At 33.4% G+C, this 27,354-nt stretch overlaps 2 protein-coding genes, 1 long non-coding RNA gene and 1 pseudogene across 7 annotated transcripts; 2 read left to right on the top strand and 2 right to left on the bottom strand.

Annotated features, from left to right (window-relative positions):
* Nucleotides 1-4,344: 4,344 nt before the first annotated feature.
* Nucleotides 4,345-7,018, bottom strand: BRC1 (TCP family transcription factor). 4 transcript variants are annotated; one of them, XM_087488848.1, is made up of 5 exons: nt 6,624-7,018; nt 5,604-6,495; nt 5,394-5,489; nt 4,823-5,259; nt 4,345-4,526 (listed from the first exon to the last, which is right to left on the bottom strand). In XM_087488848.1, the coding sequence occupies exons 2-5, from the start codon at nt 6,280-6,282 to the stop codon at nt 4,455-4,457; spliced, it is 1,284 nt and encodes a 427-aa protein (XP_087344974.1). In that variant the 5' UTR covers nt 6,283-6,495; nt 6,624-7,018; the 3' UTR covers nt 4,345-4,454. The 4 variants fall into 4 exon arrangements, with proteins under 4 accessions (XP_087344974.1, XP_087344972.1, XP_087344973.1 ...); XM_087488846.1 differs by having other exon boundaries at nt 4,823-5,268; nt 6,624-6,960; XM_087488847.1 differs by having other exon boundaries at nt 4,345-4,523; nt 4,823-5,268; nt 6,624-6,953.
* Nucleotides 7,019-12,995: 5,977 nt separating this feature from the next.
* Nucleotides 12,996-18,167, top strand: LOC104746225 (DNA mismatch repair protein MSH2). The gene is made up of 13 exons (XM_010467654.2): nt 12,996-13,700; nt 13,824-13,873; nt 14,059-14,091; nt 14,202-15,275; nt 15,420-15,974; nt 16,142-16,252; nt 16,343-16,432; nt 16,533-16,604; nt 16,683-16,793; nt 16,886-17,012; nt 17,160-17,353; nt 17,494-17,637; nt 17,761-18,167. Exons 1-13 carry the CDS (start codon nt 13,652-13,654, stop codon nt 17,962-17,964), a joined length of 2,814 nt encoding a protein of 937 aa, XP_010465956.1. The 5' UTR covers nt 12,996-13,651; the 3' UTR covers nt 17,965-18,167.
* Nucleotides 18,168-20,317: 2,150 nt separating this feature from the next.
* LOC104746224 (uncharacterized) lies at nt 20,318-21,600 on the bottom strand. The gene is made up of 4 exons (XR_015581363.1): nt 21,337-21,600; nt 21,042-21,243; nt 20,764-20,926; nt 20,318-20,601 (listed from the first exon to the last, which is right to left on the bottom strand). It is a non-coding gene; the product is annotated as an uncharacterized LOC104746224 (long non-coding RNA).
* A 4,262-nt stretch (nt 21,601-25,862) lies between these two features.
* LOC104748300 (putative F-box protein At4g09790) lies at nt 25,863-27,259 on the top strand (annotated as a pseudogene). The gene has a single exon (XR_015582423.1). The product of XR_015582423.1 is annotated as a putative F-box protein At4g09790 (transcript).
* Nucleotides 27,260-27,354: the final 95 nt, after the last annotated feature.

Below are 27,354 nucleotides of genomic sequence, written 5' to 3'. Positions count from 1 at the left end.
CTTATTTAATTATAGGGTTTGAAAAAAACAACACACAAGGTCGGGTGATTAATTTTCTTGTTCTGGGTTTCGTTCTTTATATATCTCTATGCCTGGATCTGCCTCTCTATCGAAGCATCGGTTCTTTTGGTTATTGTAATAACAGTCAAAGTTCTTGTTTCTCGTAAACCAGATCTAGGGCTTTTTTGTTTTTCCTTTCTTAATCCAGATCTAGGGCTCGTAATTATTTTCCATTCTTCATTTTTTAATTCCTTCTAATTTTGTTTTCTTTAATTACTCGGGTTTGATTACAGTTTTCGGAGATTAGTTAACTTCGTTTTTATTCATATAATTTAGGAAATAAAGTTGCAGATCTGTCTTTGTTTTGTTTCTTCTTTTCTCTTCTGGAATATTTTTTTCTTATAAGTAATTTTTGTTTTCTTTCCAATTTGTCCTTTTCTTTGTTTTTAAATTCGCACTAATTTGGGTTTTCATTTGATTTTGGCATTATTTTCTTCTTTTAATCCTTGCAAATAATTTAATTCTCGCCGTGTAGGTTAATTATTATTTTTAAATAGTTTTTCAATTCTAAAAATAGGTTTTACATCTTGACAAATTTAGGCACGTGGAGCCTCTTTATTTATCTCCTTCAACTTTTTTGTTGTTCTTCTCAGTGCTCACATGAAGTTGATTTTAATTTCGTTTGTTCTTTTTCTTATTCTTTCTCCCAGAATAATGTAAACTTAAATGGTTTATGGGTTTGACCTATAAGAAAAAAAAAGAAAGAAACTCTTTTAACCGTTTTCTCTCCGTTCTCTCTCCGGAAGCAACTCTTCAGAAACCTTTCATATTCTTCCCCTTACCGGCCGGCGCTGGCTTCTCCAGCGTCGGTCGGCTATTTATTCCTTGCTTTTCCTTCTTTGTATAGTATTTGATTTTCAATAATACTCGCCAATGATTTCCAAAACTATTTGGTTGATTTCAATCATCCGATTACTTGTTCTTCTCTCCCGTCGTGAGAGTTTCTTTCCGACCACAATCCGGCCAGATCATCGGAGCAGTGGCGGTGCTTTCCCGCTGAATTTCGTTTCAAGCGGTTCTCGTTGCATAACGATTGAAAGAGATCCTCATCACCATCGTCAGATTTTTAACTCCGACGCAATCGAATCGAGGAATGGCTTTTAGTTCCAGATCTGGGATCCAGGCGGAACAAATTTTGGGATAGAAGATTGCGAGATGAATTCCCGATTAAATTGCATCACTAACACTCGACTGCTCTTCTTCTCGGTGGGTAAGACCTTGTTTCTCCAATTATTGAAGAAGTTGACAAAATTTGGTGATGGTGATATTATTTGCATCCCCTGGTCGGAAACTTCCACTTTATCGTCTATTTATTTGAGTTTTAGAGAAACTGGTTTCAAAATAAAGAAAATTACTCTTCTTGATGATGATGGTGGTGATTGCTTTTACCGGTCGGAAACTCTCCCTTTGTCGAGAAAAATCCAACACTTTTGTTATCTCTGGTATAAACTGAGACATGAACCATTCATCTTACATGATTGGTATTCTCTCTTTATTCGGATAAACCAAATTGAAGAGATTAGCTTTTGTCTCATTAACATCGTTGATGAGAATGAGAGATATAGGGATTCGATGACATCTTACCTTTGCTTTATTCCTTTAAAAATCTTTTCAACTTTATTCCGGTGGCATCAAAGACATACATGGGTAAGAGGACTACATCTTCCAAAGGATTTCAAATGAATCTTGGTGACTATGTACAGACAGTGGTGTTCTGATTGGCAAATATGGCATGCTCTAGATTCATTTCAAGCAACAATTCAGTTTTTCCTATCAACTAAAGTTATGCCAAGAGCATTTTGGAGTCTCAGCTATATGCTGTTAGCCAATAAAAAGTATGTGAAAGGGGGACATAACAGATCATATCTGTTAGCCTATAAGTCTAAAGATAGCATGGTTATTTTCCACTCTTTCATCGAAATTGTAATAATTTCCTATATTTGCGTAAATGGTTGTTTTGAATCGATTCTGTATTTTGTAAACATTTTCTGATATCAATATATATTGATTTGCCGAAAAAAAAAAACTTAAATGGTTTATAATCCTCTCTTAAATGGTTTATAATCCTCTCTTATTAGATATGTTCAAAGTTAACACAACAAACCTTTGATAAAGTAAACATCCAACGAAGTCCAAAACAACTGCAAATCCCATGTTGTGTTTATGTTTGGCATTGCATTCCACATGACCTTAGACAACATATCATATGGTTTTGTCGACTAATTGATACAATACAAACATATGAGACCTATGTATCACGAAATGTTATGAAGTTGTACGTAGTTAATTTTTTTTTTTTTTTTTGTATATAAACATTGCTTTTTTTGTTTTCCTCTGTGTACTGTTTGTTTTTTTTTTCTTTTCTCAAGTGTCGCTTTATTCTTTTAACTTACTTTTGTCATCTCAATGATCGCATAGAATTTCATCCTAGTATTTATACTTTCCATATTCCTTCTTGAAATTTCGACACCTAGTGTTTGGGACTTCTTCAATCCCTTACTACTGTAATCCATTCCTCCGTTTTACTAATTATATAGGAACTATAGTATAATCAAATAAAACTTTATACATTGAAAACAAAATATAAAATCTCTTCCTCCATTTGTCCCTATAAGATTTAATATGAATGGATCCATATATTATCATCAAGTGTGTTTGTAATTACCAACTAAAACATAAAACAAACATGTTGTGACTCCATTTTAAAAGCCCTGTAAATCAGATTCTAGTTTTTAATTTCATTTAATGACTTTACTCATTTTAATTATATTTCGGAAGTGGTTCAATTTTTGTTGAAACCAGAGAGGTCTCTTACAAAATCAAGTTTCCACATCTGATATTACAGTCATCTCAGCATCAGATGCCTATATACCTTTTAATATATATTTTAACTCTGATAAAATCACGAAAGTTTATGAGGCTGTAGTTGAATTCGACTAGATATTTTAGTAGTTTGTTTTTTTTCTAGTGCTCGTATGGATGTGTGTTTTATTAGGAGCCAAAAGCCAAAATCATAGACCAAAGAAAAGGGGAGGAACCGAGGTAACACCATACGCTATTATAGGGACAACCATCAATACGAAACAAACATTTTACAAAATATATGAGCACTTTTTCATAAGATAATTGTGAAAACATGCACAATATATTTTTTTCGTAGAAATAGAGATTTTTTTTAAGAAACTAAAATCCTAAAAACCCCTTGTAAGCCCAATATATATATATATATATATATATATATATATATATATATATTTTTTAATTGCAAAAAAGCCTCACAGACATTTTCACGTACAATACTTTTTGTTTTTTCGTCTTCACGTACAATAACTTTATAATTGCTAATATAATATGTTCTAATGGGTAATTCAGTTCAGGTGTAGTCTGAAGCTCAGAGTTGTGTAATTTTTAATGATTTAACATTCCTACGCCGGACTATAACAAATTAACAACACCAACCACCCGAGGTTTGATGGCAAAGCATAATTAAGTTTATCTGGAAGTGGCATCGAATCAAAGTGACTTATTTATTCGAGGCTATGAAAATGGTGAGGGACGTATATTCTATTATAGCATGAATACAAAGACCACAGCTTAGTGCACATATAATTTTATCATCTTTTAGAAAAAAAGAACAGTGTGAACATCAAGGTGATCATAATCATACCTTTGGGTTGTTTACTATCTGTAGATCTATCAAAAAGAGTCATATAAAATATTTTGATATTTCTTAACAGTATATATCTATGATTGATACTAAATTGCAGTTTGGGAAAATAATATACCCCTTTAAGTTTGAATTGAGTAAACCAAACTTTCTTGATTAAGTAATATTCAACTTATAACAAAACAAGTAACCTACTACTATACAGGCGAGAGATTTTGATTTATTAAAGCACAAGTTATCATTAATTAAAGCCTTAAAGGACAAAGCAAATTAAATCGCTTTTAAAAAAAACTTAAAATAATAACGTTAATCCACTTATACATATTAGTGATCACAAGCCTTTTGATAAGCTGTCGCATCTAAGTTCATTTATATAAAGCCTTGAAAGGTTTTAAATTCTTGATTATGGCTACCAGAATTGACGTCAAGGACACATAAAAGAATCACAATAATATAGAATTTTTATCAATTTGTCACGTTTCTTTTTGTCATTTGTTGTATTCCTTTTTTTGTTTGTGCAAAACATTTGTTGTATTCCTAAAAGCAACCGATAAATAAAACACTCCCACACAGATTCTATCAACAAAAAAAGCGTTTGAAGGCTATACATATCATAGTTAAAAAGAAACACTCGATAATAATTAAAAACAAAATAGCATACAAATTACATTAGTTTTTTTTCGTCACATCAACCGATTTTAACGGTAAATCACTATCAACACATGTTTTAATAGTTGTACATGAGGTCTCTTGGTTTCGCCCAGAAGCGATGATGAAGATCCGTAAACTGCTGCTGCTGCTGCAAGGTACATAACCACTGACAATTATATATTACAGCTAATAGAAGTTAGTTAATTAAAAAAAAAAAAAAAAAACCGGCGCCTTCAAATCTCTGATGTGGATCCACAAACACACCAAAACTAGTATACTAATTAAACTATCTAACGTTAATTAAATGTTTTGATACATTGGTGATATTAAATTTGAGATAGCCTAAACTTGAATAAATATGCATAACTTTAGTTAATAACCATATAAAGAAAAAAATCATAAAAATTATAAATGGGACTCGTAGTTATAGAATAATTAAGGTACCTCAATGGAATTAGCTGCCCCTTGGCTGCGATGGTGACTAATCATTGGAAATGATGAGTTCTTTCTGTTGATTATATCATAAGATTCGTTCGAAATGTGATCTTTCTTATTCATCACGAAGTCGTTGCAAACTGCAAAACGATCGTTCTTGCAAAGTTCTTCGATATCTTCTACGCATTGCGTCACCTTGAAAGAACTTTGATTCCCTTCGCTTAAATTATTTTTTACTATCTCACCCTGATGATGAACTTCTTCTTCCACAATGTTAACCGATTGTGATCTTCCTTTCATCTTCATCATCCTTTTCTCCATTGTCCTATCCTTTGCTCTTTCTCTTGCTTTCGCTCTTTCATCCTTGGACAACTTCTTCAAAATGGGCGTACGTGGTTCTGGCCTCTTTCTCTTCCCTTTCATTGATCTCCCATTGACCTTGTTTCCTGTTGTTTCTAATGTCACCCCATGAATATATAAGTTTTTTAAAACATATACCTCTTTTTTATAATTTTTTGTTACAGAAAATTGTAACTCTATAATCATTGTAAAACATTAAGGCAACCGTTAAGGTACGTACCGGTCGAGTTAGTATTGTTGCCTCTATCGTCGACCGTCCACATGGGTGTAAGTTCACATAGACTAGACGATGTATCCATGGATCCTAACGCTGATCCTAAATTAATTACGAAATTCACAATTTCAGATTAACTATAAAGATAAAATCTTTTCATATAAAGTAAGATAAAAACTTGAATAGACTTAAAACTAGAAAATATTGCATATTTACGGTTGTGAGACTCGTCGCCGCTGCTGAAGCCGCACCGGTGAGAATGGCTTTTCGCGATCTTTCTGATCTCTGGTTTTGCTTGTGTGAGCAACCACTCAACGGTTTTGCTGGCTTTGTCGAATCCAAGCATGTCTTGTAAGCCAAACAACTCTTTGGCGACATCTAGAGAAAGTCTCATCCTACGATCGCGTGTCCCGTTGGCCGTTTTGATCTTGCTGTGCCTGTCTGTTCTGCTTGGTTTCTTGGCTTTTTTCATTTTGGGGTCTTGAGAAGTTGAGATTGTCTGGGAATCTTCTATGTGGGTTATAGTTTCCGAGGGCTCAATGGGTTGATCTCCAATGGTGTTGTTCATCAAGGGAGGGAGAAGTGATGGATGATGATTGTCACTGGTGACGGTTTGATTATCATCATGGCCATTGTTTTGTGGGAGGAAAGAGTCCAAGAGGGCGCAGTCTGGGACAAAATCGAATTGAGGAAAAGGAGAAGGTGGTAGGAATTGATGATGATGGTCAAGATGATTGTTTGATGTGTTGGAGGTAGAGTGAATCAAGATGTCGTCAATGGAAGAAGAAGGGCTAAAAGGGATCACTGGTTGTGAGGGATAATGGTCATTATAAGGGAATAACATGTAGTCGTCGACACTGATGGTGGTAGAAGTACTGAAAGTGTTGTTGTTCATGTCTTTTTGGGGGGGTTTTGAAGCAACAAAATTAAAATTAAAAAACCCTAAGACAAAATTTTGAGAATGACACTTGTACCAAAATCTTCTTCAGACACACAAAAAAAAAAAAGGCGAAATCAAAGAGAAAGATTACTGTTCCAATGACGAAGACATTGATCTCAGCCAAAATCAAAACTAGAAAAGAAAGAATTTTGAATCTTTTTCCTTAGCCTGCAAAATCAAGAAAAAAAAAGAAAAGAAAGAAAGAACAGTAATAGTGATTAGTCAAATAATAGTACAATATGTCTTTGTTCAAGAGAATCTATGTGTGTGTCTAAATGTGTAGAGAGAGAGGATACCTTTATTGAAGCAAAGGACGAAATGGTTGAGAAAGACAACACAGGCAATGTACTTAAATGAGTCTACGTTCTATGAACTAGAATGGAGAGAAAGAGAGAGAAAAAGAGAGAGAGAGAGAGAGAGAGAGAGATAGCTATAGAGAGAGGCAGAGAGATATCAGTATGGGGGAAGGAACAACATATACGCTTTTGAAGACTCGTTTATTTTCTTTATATATATTTTTTAAACTCCTAGCTTTGGCATGAAAAAATATATATTCGTTTTGTTTTGTGAAAATGTTATCATAGATGTTCGTTTTATTTGGTTATATATAAAGATTTTGTTATTTCTACTAGTATTAGGACCTTGTGTTTGTTTATGTTCTTATACAGATAAGAATGGAGTTTAATTCTTTGATAGATATTAAATTTTTGACAGCTATATTAACTAATCCAAAGATTATATGTCTCTTAATAATTAATTTCATGGAATAAAAGATTTCTAACTATAGTTAGTTCAATAAAAAAATATTTCACTATATTGAATTGTTTCTTATATAATATATGTTATAAATTTAGGTTTTAGCTATCCCAATAATCAATTTCATAGGATATTATTTTTTTAGTTGGTTGACAAAACATATATTTTACCAATTATTATAACCTTTACATTTAAATAAAAATATATATTTAACTTATTGAAATGACATGTAAAACCCACTTATAGATTTTTATGACCTTAATATTGTTTAGAAGATAAGGATCAAGATATAATGAAATGAAAGAAACAGAAGGTAATAAGATTATAATTTAGAAAAAAATATTAGGTAGACAGATAAATGTTTATTGGCATATATATAAATTTTGGAGTTGTGTATAAATAATATTAAAATAAATTAAGTAATTTCTGAAGAACAGAATAAAGAAACTATAAATTATAATTAACATATTTTTAAAAAATTGATTTACATTCCAAATGAGAAAAATTAAAGGAAAATAAATATTATATTAAGATTTTCTGGTGGTATTTCCAAAAACACTATGAAGTATGATCAAGTACAAAAATGTTATATCTTTTCAAAGAGTGATTCTTTTTAATACCATTTCCCATTTTCCATAATCCATACTAACTTAAGTTTTAATACATTTATTATATATTGCTGAATATTATATATGAAATAAATCAATTGTAATTTAAAATATAAAATATGAATTGTAATATATATATATATATATATATGGCATATATGCTATAGAGGATAATATCAAATAAATCTAAACAATATTATAACAATTTATTACCATCATGGATCTTTTTCTAAATTTAGAGATAGATATGATTGTTCTAAATTGTTATGCATACAATATAAATTTTTTTGTTATGCAACATCACTCTTCTATAAAATTTGGTAATTAAATTGCGAATAGACCAGATAGTTTCTGAAAAAGGGCAGCTCCTTTTTTTTTCTTACGTAGACTTATTGGATTCCAATTGAGTTCAAATAGCAAAACTGACGAAAGCATTGGAATAAATAACCTCTTTTTTCTTTCGACGTGGCATTGGAAGTAAGTAATAGTACTAGTGTTGTAACTTGTAACAATACCATTGGCAAGAAAAAGAAAAAAACGTTAAATAATCCATTAGTATGATAGTATCTATCTCTATACCTACGAAACTTCAGAATTAAATAACTCATCAATCAATTTGCATCCATTAACAAAGGAGCCAACTTTTATTCATGATTAACCAAAAATGTTCAGCAACTAATCAATAAAAACATGCAAATATTAGTTTATACTTTATTGTGCAAAAACCCATCTACTGTAATTTTCGTGATGTAGAGTTAGCAGATAATTTTTAGAAGGTTACCGTTGTAAGAAGAGCTAGATTAAATTAATTTTCAAATAGGAGGATTGCACGTGGCAGTTTGAAGCCCTAAGAAAAAAAAAACTGCAATTTTAGGAAGAAAATAAATTAAAAAGCTTTAGCTCTCTGAGAGTCTCTCTGTTCAGTATGCCATGACCGACCAATCTTTTATTTTCTTTTGACTCTCTCACACACACACAGTCACACATACACTCTCTCTCTCTCTCTCTTATACATATGTTTAGGAGTCGCTTTCGCTAAAAAGGGAACTTCTTTTCTCTCTCGTGCTTATCTTGTAAGCTTTTGCATCATTTCATTATTTTTCCATTTGTATTTTTCCACGTAAAAGTATTTTTAAAAACATATTTTAGAAATATCTCTTCTTCACACAGAAAAAGATACATTTTAAAACTAATATGAGAAGTTAATACGGTTAACGGTTGATTAGAGTTTCTTAATTAGGTGGTTAGTATTATACTGTATGTTGATCTTGTCCAAAAAGAAAAAAAAACAGTTAGCTAACAGGCTAAACCATAACTTACAACCTAATTATCAACTTTTGACCAATCAATCTTTAACAGATAATGTGTCAGTCTAATTAATATATAAAGTTGTGTCATCTGCTTATTTTGTACCTTTTTTGAAGTTCAGATTGTAAAACTAATACAAATCACTAAAGTAAATCTGGAGACGAGGATCAAAGTCTTAATAATTAACACCTTAATTAAAGCTACTCACCACAAGTACTTGCACATCTGTTTACGTATTTATATGCATGTATTTGTACGCAGGTAGAACACAAACTTAGGAGTTACGTGCAAAGATGAAACACTGTCCTTGTAAATAATAACTCCTGTTTTGGTCATCCATTGTTATCCACTCTTTTCCATTTCTACATGCCGCCTTCTCACCTAATTATCTAGCACATCCCATGCTCTCACTTCTTTTTGCTCTCTTCCCTCTCCCTCTCTCTCTCTCTCTCTCTCTCTCTAGGCCTGCCATTATCAGGAGGACCACATGACTATAATGGATGGACTCGCTGGCTTCTTCTAAGGTTGCTTTCAATTCTTCTTTCTCATAACCCATGAAGAAGACAACAACATATATCATATCAACAATTTGAGTTTGTTTCTTTAAATTTTATTTTAAGTTGTAATTTATTAGTGAGACTCAAATTAAAGTTTCAATCTTTGGGTTATTTCAATCCTTTTTTTCCCTTACAGAAGGGGCCATTGATTTTGCTTTTCCCCTGAGTGCTTTCATTATGTGTTCTATTATATATCTATCTATTCCCAATGTTGTTGGTTACAAATCTCAGTCACTCATTATCATCATTCTCAAAGTACAAAATTTATTTTACTTTGTAATGTGTTGTCATCTTTTTCTTTTTTTTTTTGGTTCTTGGGTAGAGAATGAATCCTTTTCTATATATAGCAACGAGAGTCAATGCTCTTTTAGATTACCATTCATTTGCGCAATTTCCTTTCATGGAAATGTGTTGGAAAATTATGTGTGTTTTGTCTCCCCTTATATTCATGGGAAAATACTCAATATTGACTTCTTCTTCCTTCCATATTCCTGATTATTAAAACGATGTTTGAGTATTCTTGTTTGGACTACAAAAGATGATAAAAATTCTCTAAGAAAATTTATACATCACCACGTCACTGAATTTTGTGGTTATATAGGTACTAGAATTCAAAATTCACTTCAAATTTTCTGAGTGAATATACTCTATAAAATATCTTTGAATTAGTCAGAAAACAACTATACAACATACGCATAAGTCTAAAATAAATAATGAAAACCATCATTTATAAAGAAAAAAACCGCATAAGGGTCCGTCTAAACTTACTATTTCGGTTCAAATGATTTTATTTACAAATTCAATTACAATCACCTCTTGTAAATATATCACGATTTTTAAAGTTGATTTATATCAAATATTTTATTTCTTAGAGTATCGAACAAATGATCGCGACAAGCTTAATGGAAGAGTAACATGTTGATGTAGAGCTTGAGCTTCTTTAGGTTTAGGGATAGTGAAAAGATAGAGATAGCCTATGTTCCTACTTTCACGCTTAAGTTAAGGAGATTTGACAACACCATATCTTCATATTAATGTTTTTTCATATATAATCTAGAGGCATCACCGGGTTGATATCAGAATAGAATAGTATGAGACCAACCAAAATTGAATGCCTAATTTTCATTACAAAAATGTTTTGAATTGTATCTAAGTGTAGTTAGCAGTTATACGGAAGTTGTAATTAGAAATTGATGTTCTTTTCCCCCTGACGATGTACCATCATGATACCCTTTTATTCTAATCATTTCAAAATCTTTATAAATGGCTTCGACCACACACAAATAATGTTCAATTTAATTTGCTTACTTTATTTTTGTTCCATGCTTCACCTCTAAATATAAAATATGGTTTACGATGTAATAGGTTTCTTTTTGTTAAAATATGATGTAATAGGTTGTGTACATGTAAACATACATCTTTATTTATGTACCGTGTATATAGGTGAATTATGCTAAGAGTCTAAGACGTCATGTCGTGATATGGTGTATGTAAAGTTTAATTTAGATAGAATGAATAATCAATATTTTCAGATGATGGATGGTTTAACTTTTGGATGATGGGTTTGGTAATTATTAAACGTGTGCTAATTGGAACTTAGTGTTCTTGAAAGTTCGATGTCACAGAATGTCGAAGTGGGAAAAGACATAAAAAAATAGGTTTTGACAACGAATTATAAATGCACAAACACATATACATAAAGATCACACTAGTATCACTATATAGAGAGAACTGAATATATCTATGTGGGTGTGTGTGAATTATATATACACAGAGATAAGTTTGTGTGCATCATGGGTTGGTTAGGTTGGCTGTACTCTATAAAGTTTATTGGTATATCATCATGACAAGAAACTGGGGACCCTTAAACTCTGTGATGTGATAATAATATCTTCTGTCAATAACATTTTCGAAAACTTATAAAAACCTTAACATAATTTTTGCTGCTAATATACCAACTTTTCTATTTTACTTTAATTATAAGACATATATATAGTAATGTTTGCACAAAAAGACATAGTATATCTTAACGTTATAAGTATATATATGTATATATTTTTTGTTGTTAATTTGTTATGTCATTGTTTTGTCACCATCATGCTCTATTCGATAATACGTGAAACTTAAAACTGTGGACATATAAGCTTTAATTAGTGATTTATTAACATTCAAATTAACCTTGAAATAAATTTACAAACTTAGCATGTTAATATTGTACATTACTCCTTTGTTTCTGGAAAATGATTAAAAAAAAAAAACCTATTAGATATTCTGTACGAACTTATCCTTTTGGCTTTGAGTATTCCACTAGTTAGTTTTTATTTTCGGGGAAATTGATTTAAAAGGACATTTTTTCTTCAATTTGTCCCATTATGCTTTTTTTTTTAAGTTTGGTAGAGTAGGTTTTAGAATACAGAAAAAACTCAATTATACCCTTAATAACTCAATTATACCCTTAATAACTCAATTAAACTCTTAATTGTAAAAAAAACCAAAATTTCATTTTTCTGTATTTCTTCTTTTTTGTATACTTCCTAAATTTAATCAAAAAAATACTTTTTTCTTAATCCATTTCCTCATTTTTTAAGAATATATATGATTAGCATAATTTCAGGATTACGTAAATATTTTGTTTCCTTAAATTTCGGATTCAGTTTCTAAATTATGGAGAACATAGAGTAAAGTGTAGAATTAGTGTTCTAATTTTCGCAGGACACATGATAAAATGTAGATTTCATATTCTGACTTCAGTAGAATATGTATAAAGTGAAGAAAACAAATTCTAAAATTTGTAGAATATAGAGTTATGTGTAGAATATATATTCTAATTTCTGTAGAACACATACAAAATCCGACTTCTAAAAGTTTTAGAAGATATATTGATTCTAAAGTTTTCAGAACAAGTAGAGTGCGAAGAATTTGTAATCTACATTATTTAGAACATGTATAGTATGTAGAATTTATAATCTAATATCTTCAGAATATATACAATTAGTAGAAAATGTATTCTAAATATTGCAGAATATTTTTTTTTCAATGTTAAAACACCAATTTTTCATCAAAAACACCATATGGCAACCTATTTCTTATTTCTAGAATTTGTTTTTAGGTGACAGAAATTTTAAAATTGCTTAAAAGTTAGTTTCATTTTTTTAAAGGGTAATTTATGCATAATGACAAATTTAGCGTAGAAGGCATAGTGGGACAAATTGAAGAAAAAATGTCCTTTTAAATCAAATTCCCCTTTATTTTCTTCCAAAAAGGACAAAGCGTGTTTTAAAAAAAGGATAATATTAATGAGGTTGATGAAAATTAACATGGTCGAAGCTCATACATACATATAAAGAATTATTTCAAAAAAACAAAGAATGCAACTCAACATAAATCCAATATAGAAATCAATAAGATAAATAAAGAAAGAAATAAAAAAGGGGGGAATATACCTGACTATTTGGAACCATAAATGACATAAAGATAAGTTCATACGACTTTTGTGGCTCATCAAAGGCCATCATCATCGTCCTCTCTTATGCAATTTAGTGCTTTATAGTACAAAACCTTCCACTTCCCTTTGTCCATAGTTTTCCATATTGATTTTTCAACAGAAATTAAAAATTTTCCGGATAATATGTAAAGATATCTACTCATTATCCAAATAATTTGGTCGCTAATCATGTTTTTCTTCTACAAGTAAATGAAATGTTTTAGCATATTTTGGTTTTTCTTTCTGTAACAAAAAAAATACTCAAAACCATCAAATTATTTTGTTTTAGCATATTTCGTGACTTGATCTTCAGTTAGTAGTGAGCTAGGTAATAATATAAGCCCAATACATGCTTTAATGGGCCTTTTATCTTTTATAGACCAAACATCTCGAACGAAACATAGAATCGTGGTGTGGTCTCAATGAACGTCGATACACGCGCCGCCGGTTGCCGCCAATCAGTTTTCCCGCCAAATTAGACAACCATAAATCTCCCTCTAGTCGCTTTCGATTCCAGTTCCTTTGGAAAAAAAACAACGAAAGAGGAACATTTGCACCGTTAGTTGCAGAGCTCAGGCGAAGGATTCTATTCTAGCTTTCTGTATCTTCCAATGGAGGGCAATATCGAGGACCAGAACAAGCTTCCGGAGCTGAAACTGGGTACTGTTAAAAACCCTAGTTTTTTTTTTTCATTTTTCGTATTCGATTTTCCAATTTGGGTTTATGGGTTTTGCAAAAGATCTGATATTATCGGTTGTGACATTTTTTAATTTTGTTGGGTAGATGCAAAGCAGGCTCAAGGGTTTCTCTCCTTCTACAAAACCCTACCAAATGTAAGTCTTCTTTCTATTCCTGGGAAATTATAGAGAGCCCTCAATTGCAATAAACCCTTAAAACTAGGGTTTGAAGCAAGTGTAGACATTTTTGTTCATTGGGAAGCTAATTAGGAAAAAAATATGGAGTCTTTAACGGTTTCTGGATCTATGCTTATGTGGGTTTTGATTGTTCTTCCCTTCAGGACTCGAGAGCTGTTAGATTCTTTGATCGGAAGGTGAGTTTATAGTTCTTTAATAATGATAGACTTTGGTTGTTTATACAGTGTACATGATTCTTAGCTTGTTTTGTCATTGATTTATTGAAATTTCTTAAATGCGTTTGCAGGATTATTATACAGCTCATGGTGAGAATTCAGTTTTCATCGCAAAGAGTTATTATCACACAACCACTGCTTTAAGGCAGCTTGGGAGTGGTTCAAATGCTCTTTCAAGCGTTAGCATCAGTAGGAACATGTTTGAAACGATTGCTCGGGATCTTCTACTGGAGCGTAATGATCATACTGTTGAGCTTTATGAAGGAAGTGGGTCGAATTGGAGACTTGTGAAAACAGGTTCTCCTGGAAACATTGGAAGCTTTGAAGATGTTTTGTTTGCAAACAATGAAATGCAGGACACACCAGTTGTTGTCTCCATATTTCCAAATTTTCAAGAGGGCAGATGTGTTATCGGAATGTCCTATGTTGATCTGACTAGGCGAATTCTTGGACTAGCTGAGTTTCTTGATGATAGCCGCTTCACTAATCTGGAGTCCTCACTAATTGCTCTAGGCGCAAAAGAATGCATTGTTCCAGCTGAATCCGGAAAATCCAATGAATGCAAAAGCCTGTATGATTCTCTTGAGAGGTGTGCCGTGATGATAACAGAAAGGAAGAAACACGAGTTCAAAGGACGAGATTTAGATTCTGATCTAAAGAGACTGGTGAAGGGTAATATTGAACCAGTTAGAGATTTGATATCCGGGTTTGACCTTGCCACTCCTGCTCTAGGTGCATTACTCTCTTTCTCTGAACTTCTCTCGGACGAGGGTAACTATGGGAACTTCACAATCCGCAGATATGATATCGGTGGATTCATGAGACTCGACTCTGCAGCTATGAGGGCGTTGAATGTGATGGAGAGCAAAACTGATGCTAATAAGAATTTCAGTTTGTTTGGTCTCATGAACAGAACATGCACTGCAGGGATGGGTAAGAGACTGCTTCATATGTGGCTGAAGCAACCTCTCGTGGATTTGAATGCGATTAAGACGAGATTAGATATAGTTCAGTGCTTTGTTGAAGAAGCTGGGTTAAGGCAAGATCTTAGACAGCATCTGAAGCGAATCTCAGATGTTGAGAGGCTTGTGCGGAGTCTCGAGAGAAGAAGAGGTGGCTTACAACATATTATCAAACTCTATCAGGTACTTTCCGCGCTTTAACCTGACTCTCTGGAATTTTAAAAATTGCACTTTCATTGTTATAAATATGTTTTATGTATCTCTGAATTTATAGTATGTTCTTAGGTTTCTGTGATTGTTAATTCAGTTTTCATCGTCTCTGTGCAGTCAACTATAAGGCTTCCCTTCATCAAAACAGTTCTGGAACAGTACACTGGAGAATTCTCATCACTCATCAGCGAGAGATACTTGAAAAAGCTCGAGGCTTTATCAGACCAAGATCACCTCGGAAAGTTCATCGATTTGGTAGAGTACTCTGTAGATCTTGACCAGCTAGAAAATGGAGAATACATGATATCTGCAAGCTACGACACCACATTAGCATCTCTGAAAGATCAGAAAGAATTGCTGGAGCAGCAGATTCACGAATTGCACAAAAAGACGGCTATGGAACTCGATCTTCAGGTCGACAAGGCTCTAAAACTTGACAAAGCAGCGCAGTTTGGGCATGTGTTTAGGATCACGAAGAAGGAAGAGCCAAAGATTAGGAAGAAGCTGACGACACAGTTTATAGTGCTGGAGACTCGTAAAGATGGAGTGAAGTTCACAAACACAAAGCTTAAGAAACTTGGGGACCAGTACCAAAGTGTTGTGGACGATTACAAGAGCTGTCAGAAGGAGCTTGTTGATCGTGTAGTTCAGACCGTTACCAGCTTCTCCGAGGTATGTTTATTATTCATTTTAAACTTTGCTGTTACAGAATTGGTTGTTTATAATCAAGTAACCTGTCTAGAGATGAATTCATATTTTCATGAATGGAAATGGATGTTTAAAATCAAAGGCAGTAAACTACATTCATTTCTGAAAGCTTATATATTGTATGGTTTTAGGTCTTTGAGGACTTAGCATTGTTGCTCTCTGAAATGGATGTTTTGTTAAGCTTTGCTGACTTGGCTGCCAGTTGCCCTACTCCATACTGTAGGCCAGAAGTCACCTCTTCGGTCAGTACAATCTCAAGTGACTGTTTTGTTCCGAAAATTATTAGATTTTTTTTCCTGACATAATATTGAGAGCATGCTTATAAACTGTAGGATGCTGGAGATCTTGTATTAGAAGGAAGCAGACATCCATGCGTAGAAGCTCAAGACTGGGTGAATTTTATACCAAATGATTGCAGACTTGTAAGTATTGTAATGGTAAAATAAACGCCTTTGTTTTTCTTTGTTTCCTGTTTGACTTAAAGCAATTCCTTGTTTGCCCTTTATTGTTCTTTGAAATCAGATGAGAGGGAAGAGTTGGTTTCAAATAGTAACAGGACCTAACATGGGAGGGAAGTCCACTTTCATTCGCCAGGTATGATGATTTCTTGTACTTCGGTTTTGTTTCATAGGCGTATGATTAAAACCAGCTTCCTGCCATTATAAATCCCAGGTTGGTGTCATTGTGCTGATGGCTCAAGTTGGTTCCTTTGTTCCTTGTGATAAAGCATCAATTTCCATCAGAGACTGCATCTTTGCCCGTGTAGGAGCAGGCGATTGTCAAGTGAGTTTTAAGTTTATCGCGCGATGAATGAAACTGCTGATTTCCTGCACACAGCTTATTCCAACTTTTTTTCTTTTTCTTTGGTGTTTTAGCTACGCGGAGTGTCTACTTTCATGCAAGAAATGCTTGAAACTGCATCCATATTGAAAGGCGCTACCGACAAGTCACTGATAATTATCGATGAACTTGGTCGTGGAACATCAACTTATGATGGTTTTGGTTAGTTTCTCTGCAGTTTATCTTTTTCATTTGGATGTTTTTAGCAAGTTTGCTATTCTCGTCACTTCATACTTTTAATTTTCATTTTTTGGTCATATGTGAGAGAATTCAATGTTCTTGAAAATATCTTGGTGAATATATTATTAGGTTTAGCATGGGCTATATGTGAGCATCTAGTTCAAGTGAAGAAAGCACCAACTCTGTTTGCTACTCACTTCCATGAACTTACTGCCTTGGCTCAAGCAAACTCTGAGGTTGCTGGTAACACCGTTGGTGTGGCAAACTTCCATGTAAGCGCTCACATTGACACTGAAAGCCGCAAACTCACCATGCTTTACAAGGTTGGTATAATAAAAAGAAAATGCATCTGCATCTGCTGATCTGTTGCAGTAAAAAGTGTCTCTGTTTAATCTAAATTGCTTGCTTGATTTTCTTACAAAGATGAAATTAATTGTGTGTGGTGTGTTGTTTGTCTGGTTAGGTTGAACCAGGGGCCTGTGACCAGAGCTTTGGGATTCATGTGGCGGAATTTGCCAACTTCCCTGAAAGCGTAGTCTCCCTTGCAAGAGAGAAAGCTGCAGAACTGGAAGATTTCTCTCCGTCTTCCATGATAATCAACAATGAGGTCTTGATTCGTTTTTCCCTTTGTCTTTTGGTTGACGATGGAATCATTCACCCATTCTGCAGTTTGTGCTCTATTTGTAAAATCTAGGTGACAAGTATTAAATTCTCGTCTTGTTGATTGCAGGAGAGTGGGAAGAGAAAGAACAGAGAAGATGATCCAGAGGAAGTATCGAGAGGGGCAGCGCGAGCTCACAAGTTTCTGAAAGAATTTGCAGCAATGCCACTTGATAAAATGGAGCTTAAAGATTCACTTCAACGGGTACGTGAGATGAAAGATGAGCTAGAGAAAGATGCTGCAGACTGCCAGTGGCTCAGGCGGTTCCTGTGAACAAGTACCCATGACGTTTTTTTGGTTTTGGTTTTGTAAATAGCTCAAATCGGTTCTTGTAGTTGTGGTCGTCGCTTGGGATGAAACTGAATTGAGGGCGAAAACTTTATATTCCATGATTTTTGTAAGTAAACGTCGTTTCATTTACTCATCAGTTTGTTATGGGACACTTGATGCTAAAGAAATATCGAACTGAAATGAAATATATATCTGAAGTACTGAACCAAATGAAACAATGTTTACTACAAAATGCGATGCGTAATTTTTTATATATGTTATAATGGGTATTAGAAGAAAACAATTACATCGCCTAAGAGTCATGCAAAGCTTTTCTTAATACTATACACCATTATCTTATCTGTTATCTGTTAAGTGGGGTTATTGGATTGAGATTTTAATAGAGTTTTAAAAACTTTAATGCAGTAGTATTGGATTTTTATTTATCAAGATTTTTGAAGAGTTCAACAAAATCATTAAAAGTGAATAAGTGAAAGATTGATAAAAATTGCTAGAGAGTTTTGTTGATTAATATTCTAAAATCTTGTAAAGTCCTCCAAACAATTCCTGTATTTTTGTGATATTTTTCATGATTTTATTTTGTAAAGAAAGTGTTTAAAATCATGAACCAATAACATAATAATTGAACTCATTAACAATCCTAAAATCATTAACAATTCAATTATTATGTTATTGGTTCATGATTTTACACATTTTTTTTTACAAAATAAAATCATAGAAAGTATCCCAAAAATACAGAGATTGTTTGGATTACTGTACAAGATTTTAGAAAACTAATCAACAAAACTATAGAATACTCTCTAGTAATCTTTCATTTATTCATTTTTTATGATTTTGTTAAAGTCTTCAAAATTCATTATAAATTAAAATCCAATAACTCAAATTTGTTAAGATTTTAAATGACTTTTTACAAATCATTTAACAGATAAGATAATGGTGTATAGTATTATTGTATTTGGTCATGTCAAAAGAAAATAAAATGTATATTGGCAAGGTACACAGTCAAACAAATATCAAGCATCAAATGGCAAACAACACACAAGTTCAAATTAAACAATTTTTTGCCAAATTTTAATTAAAACTGAACCGGTTTTTTATTTACTTTCTTTTGAAACGGAGAGATGGTTTGGTTTTGATACGGAGAGATGTAGTCTATGATTGTTAATGAATTCAATTATTATGTTATTGGTTCATGATTTTACACATTTTTTTTACAAAATAAAGTCATAGAAAGTATCCCAAAAATACAGAGATTATTTGGATTACTTTACAAGATTTTAGAAAACTAATCAACAAAACTATAGAATACTCTCTAGTAATCTTTCACTTATTCATTTTTGATGATTTTGTTAAAGTCTTCAAAATTCATTATAAATTAGAATCCAATAACTCAATTGTTAAGATTTTAAATGATTTTTTACAAATCATTTAACAGATAAGATAATGGTGTATAGTATTATTGTATTTGGTCATGTCAAAAGGAAATAAAATGTATATTGGTAAGGTACACAGTCAAACAAATATCAAGCATCAAATGGCAAACAACACACAAGTTCAAATTAAACAATTTTTTGCCAAATTTTAATTAAAACTGAACCGATTTTTATTTACTTTCTTTTGAAACGGAGAGATGGTTTGGTTTTGATACGGAAAGATGTAATCCGATTGGAATAGGTAAATTTGTCTAATCCAATAGTAAGAGCTAGTTGGTTTGAAATATCAGATGAGAGGGATCTAAGAGTTGGATTCAAATAGTAACAGGGCCTAAGATTGGATGGAATTTCACTTTCGTGATCTACCGTATTCAGGTTGAAAACCTCAAATTTGAGTATTCTCGTACGAATTTCAAACGCTAAAAATTATATATAAAAAAATAGTTGGATTTGAAAGTTTTAAATGTCTTCTTTGTTTGAAAATAATATATAATAAAATTAAAAAATAACTCGATATGGAGTACGAAAAAATAGAATAATCGAAGGGCATGTACATATTCGACATGCACCGTTACTATGACCACATGGAGTGGCGACTTCGCGGCGGCCGCTTTAACGTGAGGTAGACAGTTACGTTGCCTCACAATCTTATTCTCAATGTCTCAGGAGCCACCGGCGTTGGTACGAACCGGGTATCTACCGACGCACCTACCGGAACTACGGCGTTTACGACTTTCTCGTAGTGGTTCACTACCGCCGCCTGTTTTAGACTCCTACTACTTGGAATAATTCCAATGTTCTCTCTTCTCCTTTTCTAATTTCTTCAAACGTTATTGGGATTTGTTTTTTTTTTCTTTTTAACTGTTGTCGGGATTTTATGTTTGTGATACTTCTTTTAATCATTCTCTAATCTGTGCGTTTTTTTTTTTTTTTTTGACTTCTTAATAAATGTGGAACATAAACAGTGTGACCTATGATTAAATAGTGTCACCTATTAAAAAAAAAAAAGAGTTGAACAGAACATTCCAGAAGTTGTGTAAATTACAGCCCTCGAATTTGAAGGTTACATCACAGCATCCTAATGGGTCTCCTCTAGCTGCATCAAATCCCGCTGATATGATGACAAAATCTGGAGAAAATGCAGAAGGGAAGGTACCAACCTACACGCTTAGAAGATATTCCTCTGCTGCACAGAGAAAATTCAAAATAGACTTCGGAAACGAGCAGAAAGTTAAAAAAAAAATCCCAAAATTTCAGATATAATGCACACCATATACATATATATACCAACAACTACATCTACTAATGAATGTTGGATGAGACATGTAAAACAAAAGAGCATAGGTACCTCATCAGCCGCTCCAGTACCGGGATAGAAGTTTCCTCCCTCATGTCTGTGCAAGGATATGTACAATACCTATACAATGGTTACAGATCATAAGTGCAAGAAACTCCTACCTCCATATTCCTCTTCGACTTCAATTCCACCCACCTTGATGAGAACAAATCATCTGTAAGAAATAAAAATAAAAGAGCGAGCATAGTTATAAGAATGTCATATTTCAAGAAACAGCAGATATAATCCCTATGCACAATTTTCAGAAAAATAGGACTCGAAAGAGTTACCCGTAGAGATGGACAAAGGTCGAGCATTGATAGGCTGCCTAAGATTCACACACCAGTCCGGATAGTTGTCCTCTCGTATCTTCAAATTTAGGTTTTTTCCTTTCCAGGATTGGTTCCAATTCGCTTTGATCCAACTCCCTAAGAATACCATATGTTGAGTGACTAAACAGCTCATTGGAATCCGTCTTCGTGCTCATTTGTCCTGGTAAGTAAACAAATAAGTTCATTAAATGGTAGATGGCAAGAAGGTGCAACCGTGCAATGAAAAAAAATGTTGAAAAAGAAATAACATTACCCTAGGGTAACAAGTTTAAGCAGATTCTGGGAGGCAAGGTCACTAAGGTATTTCATGTACACGTTAGCATGCTACTACCTCTACCAAATAATCCCACCCATCTGTCGAGCTGGTTGCAGATGAGTTTAGGAGACAAAATCGAATCGTTTGTTCCGATATATGGCAAATCATTTTGAGTGTCCATTACATGACATTAACAACAGTTTTGTAGACAACAGTATTACATTTGAGTGTTCAGTACGTCATAGAGGGGCAAGTCGTTCTGCGGGTTTTTAGCAAGTAGCAAGCCAAAAAAAAAAAGGTAAAGAGCAAAAAAGAGACAGATGAGGAGTAAAACAAGCAAGGATACTGAGGGTGGACCGTGGACCACTAAAAAGTTACGAATGGTTTAATGTTCCAACCCATAGAGTTATCAACAGCATCAATATGCTCTGAAGTGTGGACCTCATAAGGAACCGCAACAACCCCACCGTTCACATGTCTTCTTTCTCTTTGAACCCTCACAGGAACTCTCAAGAGTTTCCACAACCATGTACAGACGTGACTCTAATAAATATGACTCTAAAATAATGCACACCCCCAAATTGTTTACTAGGAGGCCGACTTGTAATAATATTATGGAAATATTCTATTAAAACGGAATATTTAGTAGTTGTTACCAAAAAAAAAAAGTGAGACAAAGAAAATGGTAAACCTCTTTGGTTGTTATAAAAAAAAAAAAAAAAACAAGAGAGTGTGGGAAGATATATATATCCTACTATATTAATTGAGAAATACAAAATTAAAAGAAACCTTAAAAAGTGTAAGAAATTACATGTAATTGCCATTAGAAAATTTTAAATAAAGACTAAAACAATAAAGGCTATAAAAGATAAGTAGTAATTAGTAATTATTTATTTAAAATTAAAATTCCTACTCGAGTACTCAACCAAAATTGCAGGGTTACATAGATAATTAATCCAACTAAATCAAACACATAAACAAACAATCGAAACAAAAAAAAATATCTCTTAACAAAATCTTTTCTCATAAGATATTTTCTTAACAACATCTTTATCCTCTTATAACTAAAAAGAAGAATATACTCTTTAAAAAAACCAAATACAGTATCTTTTAAAAAAATACTCACAACTATATCACTAGAATACGAAGATAAAGAAATAATCATCCTTCACCCTATAAATACAGCAGTCTATTCTATACCAAACCATCATCGAATCATCCATTCAATAAACATTTTAAAGATTGAAAAAATTCCAAAGATTCTAAACCAACAATTTTAATCACAAACCATTGTATTTTTCCAAATTTTTCTAAAATAAAATATTCAACCCGCGGTAGTACCTAGTTATCCCAGTGTTCAAGAAAGCGCTAGGCGGTATCTGGGTAGTGACCCAGCGCCTAGCGCCTAAAACGCTTAGTCGGGGCCTAGACGGTTTTTAGGCGGTTTAGCGTTTACAACATAAAACATTATATATATAAAATTATGTAAAAATATATGTTAGAAAAATAAAAAAATTATAAATTATAAACAAAAGTAAGAAAAGTACATTTATTTAAGTTATATTAACAACATATAAATGATTATAATTACGTATAAATATAAAAGTTAATAATTTAAATATATTTAGTTAAAAACAAAAATAAATATTAAAATAAAATTTATGTAATTTTAAGCGGTTTAGGCGGTCATCTAGGCGTCTGCTGAGCGCTTAGCGCCTAGACGGCCGCCTAGACCGCTTTCTTGAACACTGAGTTATCCTAATTAAAAAAGCCGTAATTTATTTTATATCCCAGCCCGATATTGAGTTCTAAAAGCAATGACGACGATGTCTGATCTTCCACGGGATTTGGTGGTGAGGATACACTCAAGGTTCCATTGACATCTATAAGAAGAGTGCGATTCACATGCAAAAAGTGGAACTCTATATCCAAAGATCCGAGGTTTGTAAAGATCCGAGGCAGTTAATAATAATGATGTCTGAATCCAGGCTTTGGTTAATGAGCGTAAATCTCCATGGATACGAGGACGACGAGTTGGAGGGAATAGGTAAGCTTACTAGCTTAACTAACAACAACAATTCAGATGATCAAGTGGAGATATCAAAAGTTTTTCACTGCACCGGCTTACTCTTAGTCTTGCCCACGGACAAGACTAGGCTCGTGGTATGGAACCCTTATTTCAGACATTTCACTCTTACATGGACGATACCGTGACTCTTTCTAGTATGAAACCAAAATATTTTTCTAAACATCCTATATTATGAAACGGAGAGAGTATATTTGAACCAAATGAAACAATGTTTACTACAAAATGCGATGCTAATGTCTCTAAACGTTAAAAAGAGAGCACCAAAAAATATGATTTAACAGATAAGATAATAGAGTATAGTATTATTGTATTTTGTCATGTTAAAAGGAAATAAAATGTACATTGGCAAGGTACACTGTCAGACAAATATCAAGCATCAAATGGCAAACAACACACAAGTTCAAATTAAACAATTATTTTGCCAAATTTTAGTTAAAACTGAACCGATTTTTAATGGGATTATTATTGATTTTGCCACTTTTCACTCCAATTATTTTGAATCTGCCATTTTATTCACTTTAAAATCTATACATTTGTGATTTTTTTTTTGCAAAAAAACATATTTCATAACAAATACTAAACCCTACAAAAAACTGGAACCAAAAGAACCCAAATATAATGTATAAAATTGTGTTTTTAAAGTAGATAGCTTCTTCGGCAAATAAAGTTGCAAGAGCCTTTGCAGGGAGCGTAACACGGGATGGAAGGCTTCAGTCCTACCTTGCCCTAGGAGGACCTTCCTGGCTCCATGAGGTTCTGGCTGCGGACGAATGTTAACGCACGAAGATGTTTTGGTTCGCTTTGATCTTCATACTTGGAGGGCTTATTAGCCTCACGATTTGAAAAACAAAAAAAGCTGAGCAACGAAGGTGAGTTTTCACAGCTTCGGTTCTTCATTTGGAGATTGATTTCGAGTTTCAAATTCTTCTCGTGCTTCCCTGTGTGTTTTTTTTTTATCCTTGATTTTGAATTTGCTCTCTGTCTGGTTCAGCAATGATGGAAGCAGCTGGGAATCATCAAGGTCAACGTAAATTTGCTCTCGCTCATCGTTAAGTTATCTCGTGCTTCTCTCTGACTTTGAGATCCCTGTGTTTGATTTTTCCCCTTTTTTTTTTCAAAATTCTATGTGTCTTCTGCGCCTACTGAGATCGGTTTGTGTTAGAATTTTTTATCCTCGAGATGTTGTGCTGTGTTGTGTTGAGTTGGATCTGAGAATTTATTTGCCGGTTCTTGGTTTAGATTTTAATTTGTGCTGGTTCCATGTTGGAATTCAAAATTTCTGTTCTGTGTTGGAATTTTGGAATTCAAAACCGGTCTGTTTGTGTGTTGTGTTGAGTTTGGATTACAACCGGTCCTCCAGACCAGGGTAGTAGTAGGCCTGGAGGACCACAAATCCATCCATCTAGAGGACCAAAAGACACAGCCAACACAACACAACACAATAGTGAAAAAGACCTCAACGGAGAAATTCAAAAGTTCATAAAAACTAACAAATTTACAAAATCAAATCCAGAACTAGGAGTCCAAACTAAAACTCAACACAACACACAACACAATCGATCCATATAAAAATTCAAAAGCCACAAGTGACATCGACATAGAGATACAAAAATAATTCATGTTGAAAACCCTCAAATTATTTCCTCCAGATACATCAACTATTAGATAAAAGTGAAATTTCATCCAATCTTAGGCCCTTATTCATGTTGAAAACCCTCAAATTTGAGTATTCTCGTACGGATTTCATACGCTAAAAAATATATATATAAATAAAATAGTTGGATTTGAAACTTTTGGATGTCTTCTTTGTTTGAAAATAATACATAATAAAATAAAATAAAAATAAAAAACTCGACATGGAATACAAAAGAATAGAATAATAAATATCATTGACATCCAATTATACTAATGAATTATTTTCTTTTCATTTTTGAATGGCAGTTCCAAAAACATATAATTTTATCTCGAAAATACGTATTCGAAAAGAAAAAAATTGGAAAAGGAAGAAATATGTAATTCAAAAAAAAAAAATTGTACAGCAAAATAAATATAAAAAAAAACACTATAACAAGTCGAATTAGCATAACTAAAAACCAAATTTTGAAAATACATATAAAACAAAACAGGAACCAAAAAAAAACCAAAGAAGAGGACAATTTATAGATTAAAAAAAAAAAAAAGGTTCACATTCTTTTTAGTTTCGTATTTTCCCCATCACAACCTTATACAATAAAAAATAACGATCCGAGTATGCCGACTTGTTACATCATGCAAATTCAATTAAAGCGGAATATTTACTAGTAGCTGTTACCAAAAGAAAAAAAAAACAAAAAAACAAGTGAGAAAAAAAAAATGGTAAAGAAGATGTATATAATCTCCTAATTGAAAAAGCCCTAATTTATTTTTATACCCCAGCCGATATTGAGTTGTAAAAGCAATGACGACGATGTCCGATCTTCCACGGGATTTGGTGGTGAGGATACTCTCTAGGGTTCCATTGACATGTATGAGAAGAGTGCGATTCACATGCAAAAAGTGGAACTCTATATCCAAAGATCCGAGGTTTGTAAAGATGCACATTGATAACGCGGCGAGGCAGTTAATAATAATGATGTCTGAACACAGGCTTTGGTTAATGAGCGTAAATCTCCATGGATACGAGGACGAAGATCAGTTGGAGGGAATAGGTAAGCTTACTAGCTTAACTAACAACAACAATTCAGATGATCAAGTGGAGATATCAAAAGTTTTTCACTCCAACGGCTTACTCTTAGTCTTGCCCACGGACAAGACTAGGCTCGTGGTATGGAACCCCTATTTGGGACATACCAGGTGGATCGAACCCAGAAGGGCTTTCCACATGTATGACATATATGCTCTCGGACACGACCAAAACTTTGAAAACCAAAAAGTCTTGAGGTTTAAAAAAATTGTTTCTTCGGACTTGGTGTTCCCGAGTTCGAAATCTTTGATTTTAAGTCTAATTCATGGAGGGTTCTTGATGGCATCACCCCTGACGACTGGGAGGTAAATCCGTATAAACGTGGCGTGTCGGTGTCTTTAAAGGGTGATACTTACTTTTTTGCTAAAGAAAAATTAGTGGAGGATGCGCAAGGATACGTAAATCTGGGGGACGTCCAAGATTTCTTGATCTGTTTTGATTTTACAAGTGAGAGATTTGGACCGCGGCTGCCTCTGCCATTTCACTCTTACCCGGACGATACCGTGACTCTTTCTAGTGTTAGAGAAGAGCAGCTTGCAGTGTATTATCTGCGCGACACGTGGACGATGGAGATTTGGGTTACGGATAAGATTGAGCCCAATGTGGTGTCATGGAACAAGAAGGTCTTCTTAGCAGTGGATTTGGAACCACTCGTTGGTCCTATTCATCAGTTTGCTTATCAGGGTGGCCTTTTCTTCATTGATGAGGAGAAGAAAATCGCTGTGGTATTCGATAAAGACCAATACCTTATCAACGACAGAGCTTACCTGATTGGAGGGAATGGAGGATACTACAAAGAAGTGGATCTCGGATACCTGAATGGACATAATGGTATCCAACAAGTAGAAGATGTTATGCCACCTGATGATGATGATGATGTTATTGCCCCTCTCGGATGCTCGTATTCTCCTAGTTCGGTCAAGATCCAGCATGGTATTGGTGCGCGAGGCAAAAGGAAAGAACGAGACTAATATTTGGTTTATTATTGTATAGAATTTTGAGGTTTTTTGTTAATAACTTTTCTCCAATGATAATGAAGCTCCGATTCTGTGAATGTTCAGTAATTTTGATTTACATGTGTATACCATATGATAAATTTACGAGTGTCACTAGAGCCGAGTAGTATTGGTTTGGAGATTCCATCGCTCAGTTGTGAGCATGCAGTTTGTGCCTCTATTTATAAATCTATTTGTGATGCGTTAAC

This window comes from Camelina sativa, chromosome 15 (genome assembly GCF_030686135.1).
Source record: "Camelina sativa cultivar CO46 ecotype springtype chromosome 15, ASM3068613v1".
NCBI lineage: Eukaryota > Viridiplantae > Streptophyta > Magnoliopsida > Brassicales > Brassicaceae > Camelina > Camelina sativa.
Note: the sequence above shows the minus strand (reverse complement) of the source record. Positions and strands in the feature narration are given on the sequence as shown.